Source organism: Saccostrea cucullata, unplaced genomic scaffold, assembly GCF_032062105.1.
Source record: "Saccostrea cucullata isolate Sc308-1 unplaced genomic scaffold, CSIRO_AGI_Scuc_v1 ctg6157, whole genome shotgun sequence".
Taxonomy (NCBI): domain Eukaryota; kingdom Metazoa; phylum Mollusca; class Bivalvia; order Ostreida; family Ostreidae; genus Saccostrea; species Saccostrea cuccullata.
In genome coordinates, this window is record NW_026928782.1 from 29,320 (window position 1) to 36,219 (window position 6,900).

A 6,900-nucleotide genomic window follows, 5' to 3' on the forward strand; every position below is an offset into this window, starting at 1 on the left:
CAATTTTTATAATATCAAGTGAGAAAGAGTTTTAACAACTGAAATGGAATAAATTGTTGGCAATATTCAATTCTAGACATCTCAGAACCCTTGCTACACATGTACCGGTAAATGAACCAAAATTGAATCCTTGCTAAAATTTCTGCTCATATGGTATGTATGATCCCTTTCACTATTGGCTAAGCTAGCATGTCATTCAGGGTGTTCCTATGAATACATGAATAGCTCTCTACATACCAGCTACATTCTTGACTACACCCCTTGTTCTGTCACAAATACAACAGAGCTTGCAATTTAACTCTTAAACAGTAACAAAATCCAATTCAAACCTAGGATTTTAATGTAAAACAATGTATACAATGTTCTCTGCTTAAGACAATGTTATTTTTATGATTACAAATTCCTAAGATGTCAGTGTTCTCCATACAAGCCACCATTTCACCACTGAACTTGTCCCAGATATGTAGAGAACCAGACTTATTCACTGCTGCTATGTAATCATCCATGTGGAAGGCTCTACTGCATCTGAAAATGGAGAATAAATGCAAGTGAGAGTGTCACATGCTATGAGATCCATATGTTATATAGCAATATTTTTATTTTTCTGAAGAGCTTAATTGCCATATGCTAAATTATTTCACCTACACCTACTCAAAGAAATGATTTAACAAGAGCCCCATGGGCCAGATCGCTCACCTGAGCACTGTGGCTAGGAAAAAGTAGAAATTGGTTTGAATTTAAATAGTTTAAATCCAAAAGTAGTCCAATGACCAATCATGGCTTTGCTATTCTTGATAAGATGATTTTTACAGAATTTTCCTATATATGTCTATGTAAAACTTTGGTCATTGTAGCCCCGCCCTACCCCCGAGGGTTATGATTTGAACAAACTTGACTCTACACTACCTGAGGATGTTTCCCCATAAGTTTCATCTTTCCTGGTACAGTGGTTCTTGAGAAGAAGATTTTTAAAACATACCACCAAATTTTCATTAATTCCCAATTATCTCCCCTTGAACGAGGACGAGCCCTTCATTTGAACAAACTTGAATCCCCTTCACCCAAGGATACTTTGTGGCAAGTTTGGTTGAAATTGGCCCAGCGGTTCTTGAGAAGAAGTCGAAAATGTGGAAAGTTTACAGGCGGACAGACAGACAGACGGAAGATGAAAATGTGAAAAGTTTACAACAACGACGAGAGACAACGGACAAATTGGGATCAGAAAAGCTCACTTGAGCCTTTGGCTCAGGTGAGCTAATAATATTCAGCTGGTCAAATTGAATTAGAACATTTTGTTTCAGTTTTTGTGAAAAAAATAATATAAGTTTATCAACCTGTTCCAAAAATTCTATGGAGTAATTTTTTTTTTTTTGAAACCCTGTTTCAAAAATTCTATGGAGTAATTTTTTTTTTTGAAATGGGAGGAAGAAATAAAGTATGAATGACTATGATTGCAGATGTACCAAGAACTGCATGTACAAATCCAAAATCAAGAGAAACTTACCCTCTCCACTTTTTGCTGTTCAGTGGAAATAGGACTTTGGTTTGACAGTTTGTGGGGTTCACCAGCATTATACAGCCCGCCAGGAAACAGTCAGAACTAGCCATCAGAGGGCAGAATAGATACCCCTGTATAAAAAAAATACAGAATTAATTACTTCTCTGGTAGTTAATTATCTAATGTACTGATAAAAGCATTGATGAGTGTATTTTCCATGGTAGAACCTCAGACTATTGATTGAATAAATTCAGCTCTATGTCCCAGAAAGATTATTTTACTCTCAGGCATTATCAAGACAAAATCAACCGACCTTGGATGTACATCTCAAAGTCAAATATCAATATCTTTATTACCATGAATATGTCACATTGTCAGATCTGGAAGTCCCAGTGTATAGAAAACTCATTTGTCTAATTTTTTAAGTCTAATCAAGTTTAAAATAATGAGATATGAGTCTATGGTATCAATTGAAACATACACTTTTTAAAAATAATTAATAAACCAATGCCAAGTTGGAAAATTTTTGCCTTACTTTTTCTTGAAGCACAGCAACAAGGTGTGAGGGATGGGGCCAGAACACAGCCAAGTTTACTGTTAAAACAAGAGCTCCCAATTCATGATTCCTGTAAAAAAAAGAATTGTGAAAATTAAAAATTCATGAAATATTTCAATTTCTTAAAAATAAAATAAAAGCTGTATATTTCTCAATTATTCTTTAATAAATATCTATTTGTAGTTTTTTTTTATCAATTACACTCTGTAACATTACTGCAACACAATATATTACTCATTCTTAGATTGTTTTATTCTGTTTTCAGAATGAAACAACCAATATCTTACATAAAAGAAACAAAACATTACTTGAAGGTAAAATCTGAGAGTACAAACCAAATATGAAGAAGACCATCTTTAGTATATCCAGCTACTGCTTGTTGCTGCCCTTGGATGCCACACACAGTGTCTAAGACACCAGATGTTTCTTCCAGATTTATGGTTCTTGACAAAGTCTTTATCTCCGAGTCCATGATGTACTTTGATAATTTTATTGTGTTGGGAGAGTCGGATTGAGAAATTACAACTTCATTAAATTTCACAGCACATATTTGAATCCTGAAAAAGAAAACAGTCTGCTTACAGTGGAATTACTAATTTGCACGGATGTTGAATTATCATTGTTCTTGGGGTATGAAAAGACACCCTTATTCATGTCTGCTATGACACTTAAAAAAATTATATATGCACTACTCACCTATTAAAAGATATTTTTGATACACCTTAGGTATAAAATGTGAAATAAATGATAATTAGAATGTAAAAGGATTGAAAATAAAAGATAGCCTGATAGAGTTAAACATACTGATGAGAGGGAGTTGGAATGTCGGTTATTTCAAACAAAGGGAAGGCTTGGTCCTCCTGGAAAACAGCAGAATACAACTGGGTCGAATTAGAGCTTTCTAAAACGGCTGCGAAGCGGATTTCTGATGACTTTGGAAGCATGAGGTCTCCTCCTAATGCTGTTTGATCCTACAATAATTATATGTTTATGTAAGAAATTATATGTTTTTAGATTAAAACAATCACTTTGAGAAGAAAAGTTTAGAAAGTGTTTTAATTAAACTGACCTGAAACAGGAACAATTGTTTTATACAGCAATCACTTTTTAGAATTTTTTTTGTAAACAATCAATTCTAGTCTTGAGAAAATGATACTGAATTTTTCTGAAATCAGTAATAAAATTAATTTGACTTGTAATTACCTCAGGGAAACTCCAATTTTGCAGACAGGTAAACTGTTCACAATGTAAAGCCCACACAGATATAGATTTCTTACACAGACAAACTATCACCTCTGTCTTCTTCTTGTTCAAAGGGAAAACTGTAATATGACTTTGTATCACTGTGTCATCTATGGGAAACTGAAAAGAAAATGCATCTTTTTCAATACAATAAAAAAAGAATATGTTTACACCCCTTACATTACACCAATACCTGGTGATTTATATAATAATCAGATGAAGGGAAAGAAAAAATAAATAAGTGTAAAATTACACTTTATTTGGATACCTGTATAGCCATCTTTTCTCTCAGGATGTCTCCAAAATTTTCATCATCACTCTCAGTTTGTATATCAGATCCAAGACTGCTATTCAGGTCATTTTCTGTCTGGCCATTTTCTTTACCCTCTTGTGAAGCTGCAATATTTTTTGTTTCCTGGGGTTCTGAACAAATTGGTTCATCATAAGTCTTTGACGTCTCTTCACTTTTATTTTTTTCTGATTTGTTTAGCTCAACTTCAGCATGTATTTCTAAATTTGAATGAGACTCCTCAAGAGCAGTTTCCTTTTCAGAATCCTTGAGGACTACCTCTGTAATGCCATTTAAGTTTGAATGATGTTCCTCTCTGCTGTTTGGAGAAGATTTTGATTCCTCAAAATGATCACCTAAAGATGCTTTTTCACTAAGAACTTTAACATCTTGTTGCTCTGTCCTTTGCGACAAAGTGTCTCCTTTTCCTTGGTCTTCACTAGTTTCAATTAAAGTTTGCTTAGAATCTACTAAAACAGAAGATGGTGTTTGTTCTGTATCATGCAGCATTTCTTCTTTTATAGAAATTTCTTTGTCCTGGTCTACCTTTGTAATCATTTTACCTTCCTGATCATCAACAGAGGAAAGTACTGCTCCATCACTTAATCTATCTAAAACTTTTGCTTCCATAAGATCTCCAAATGTGTGTGTTGGCAATACAAAATCCTTATCCTTTTGCTCTCTCTTGGCATCATCAATAATGAACTGGAAAACGGACGACAGAAGAATGGGTTGACAGGACCGAGAACGTCTTGTCTTCCTCTTCTCTATAGGACTACACAATCCTAAACTTTCCTGGACCAACATTAGAGTTTCTAATTCCTGGCTCTCCTGGGATTCAGAGGAATTCCTGATACTGACAGGAAGTATCGACGTCTTGGTCTGAGCAGGGAGTGAAGCTCTTCGACCTTTAGCAGGTCTTCCTCGTTTTCTTTTAGTTTTGATTTTTTCACAGCCATCAAAGGATGAGGGAAATAGATCCAAAGATGATTCACTCTCAGATGGTTTGAGCTTTTCGGCTAACTTGGTGCCATTGGAAAGCTTGTTTATTTCCAAACTGTCCATCTGCTTTTCCCTGGCATCAGTATCTTTGTTTTTAACCATGTCTTCATCATCATCATCATCAGGAATATTAATACATTTGATGATTCCTTCTGATGGAAGTATCCCTTCCACTTGTAGCTTACTTTTGTTGCTAGAAAATGTGTTTGGACTCAAAGTTTTTCTTCGCCTTGCTTTAAGAGACAAAGTTTTTTTTCCACTTCCTGTTGATTCTGAAGATGAGGGAAGATTTCTTGTGGAAGCACTTTGTTCTGAGTCTCCACAGGGTCCAACAATTACATCATCTTCCCCACTTCTTTTTGAGGCCTTGCTATCACATGTCATGAAATCACCTTTGTCTGAATTTTCTGATAAAACTGATGTTTTGATGGATAGTTTTCCATCACTAGCACTGCTCTTTGTTGATTTAATATTTGTTCTTGGGGGTGATTCTATGTTTGTTTTCGAGCTGGTTACGCTCTTTGAGGTACTGTCCTGATCATTTGGGGTAGCGATTCTTTCTGGCTCCTTTATTTGATTTTTGAAATCTTCCTGGTCCGTCTCTTTGCTACGTAGAATCTCTTGTTTTTGTAGTATCTGTTTAACATGTGCCTTGGCTTTAGACTTTCGAACAGATTTCTGAAATATTGTTTTTTCAAGTAAATAAATGTTCCAATATGCATGATCTTCAATCTTGATTATTTTGAGTTCATCATGGAAGTTCAACTGTACAGTCAACAAACTGTTAATGGGAAAAGGTCATTGAAAGCTAAATTTGCATATAATTATGGATATAACTTTTAACAGGGCAGATCATAATTGAGGAAAATTATATATTCAACTCACTTCAAGTTTCTTTTGTTTTCTGGCATATTCTTTCTTCATCTGTGCTAGTCTTTTAAGCATCTAAATATAAAGAAAAAAATTCTGACGAAATATCAAATGATAATGTTACTCTATATCATAAATGAACATGCTAAAAGTACATCAATCAAGATGAGACAGCACCGGGCAGAATTAATCTAGCTATTGTCATGATTGTTGAGTAGAATCTACTTGCATAAAATTACTTACACGAACTCATAAGAACAAGATAAGAATATCTTTTTCTATCAAATACAATGTCTAAAAGAGTCAAAGACCTACATTCTCATACCTAACTCAACTGTCAGACAACATTGAAACATATATGCCCATAATTTTCAATAAGAACTTGGAATTATTATCAATATTTTTATCTTCTACATCTTAGAGTCTTGTATTCAAATAGAAATATATATAATTTGATCAATTTACGTTTTCTTGATCTTCTTCCATGGCTGTTATTGAGAAAATGTTCTTCGCACTTCTGATTTTGATCAAAGTGAAAGTAGTCAAAAAGCCCGCCAACTTCCTTTCACTTTGAGCACAGGCGCATTGAGACTTCCGGTCTGCGCAAAATATTGATGTGATCTATGTTTACATGTTATTAACGTAATTTTCACCACATATGTGATAAATTTGCAGTATGTAGCTCCAGAAGATACATATATTTGCAGACTCTTACAATGTAGACTTGGAATTTCTTTTCGTTAGCCGTAAAAGTTGTAGAACTAGAAAACAATGTTGTGATAATGTGCTCTTTGCAAAACGGGATCGGATCACTAAAGCCTTATGACTACTTGCTTAAGTTTCTGCTAGTAGGGGACAGTGATGTTGGAAAAGAAGAGCTGCTGAGTGGAATGGAGGATGGGGCCACAGAGTCCCCATACCCCAGTACTGACGGTAATAAAGGGTTTGAAGTAATGATTAATCATGTTAACATACATGCAGTCTGTCTGCATCATCCATGCATCAGACTTGATTGATCATGTAATCCGCTCCTAGATGCTGTTTACATGAACACAGACCTCAGATTCATGTCCTGTTGTTATTTATACTGAAGCTTATAGTGCTAAAGGTTATTGTACAGCATCTAGAATGTATACTTGTCACATTTCTCTATTAACCGCATGTTACAAAGACACTGGTTGTACATTGGGAATACTGTGTAACAGGAAAGAGAAACATGTATTGCTCGATCAGGAATCTTACCTGAAACCTTAATTTAAATTATTAGTCAGGAGCTCTAGTGACTGAGTTACTAGGGCAGGCCAATATTTAATCCTCAATCCAAACAAATTAATATATAATATTCCTCCCTCAATCCTGATATTGTCTTTGTCGTTAAAGACATCCTATAAAATTCATTTTCGCCCATGGCAGGACTTTCACCTGCAAGGCCATGGGTAATCA

The 6,900-nt window shown here is 34.8% G+C and overlaps 1 protein-coding gene across 1 annotated transcript; it reads right to left on the reverse strand.

Annotated features, from left to right (window-relative positions):
• Window positions 1-5,941, reverse strand: LOC134278702 (uncharacterized). Its single transcript, XM_062760993.1, has 9 exons — window positions 5,923-5,941; window positions 5,473-5,532; window positions 3,565-5,265; window positions 3,258-3,416; window positions 2,859-3,025; window positions 2,390-2,611; window positions 2,034-2,124; window positions 1,505-1,629; window positions 1-525 (listed from the first exon to the last, which is right to left on the reverse strand). The coding sequence occupies exons 2-9, from the start codon at window positions 5,530-5,532 to the stop codon at window positions 330-332; spliced, it is 2,721 nt and encodes a 906-aa protein (XP_062616977.1). The 5' UTR covers window positions 5,923-5,941; the 3' UTR covers window positions 1-329.
• Between the last annotated feature and the right edge of the window lie 959 nt (window positions 5,942-6,900).

Excerpts from the sequence above, each read along its gene's own strand:
- LOC134278702 (XM_062760993.1), bottom strand. The coding sequence starts at position 5,532 with ATGCTTAAAAGACTAGCACAGATGAAGAAAGAATATGCCAGAAAACAA. Across the intron at positions 2,612-2,858 it reads ATTCCAACTCCCTCTCATCA|GATTCAAATATGTGCTGTGA; the intron begins GTATGTTTAACT and ends TTTCTTTTTCAG. Across the intron at positions 1,630-2,033 it reads TTGCTGTGCTTCAAGAAAAA|GGGTATCTATTCTGCCCTCT; the intron begins GTAAGGCAAAAA and ends TTTTTTATACAG.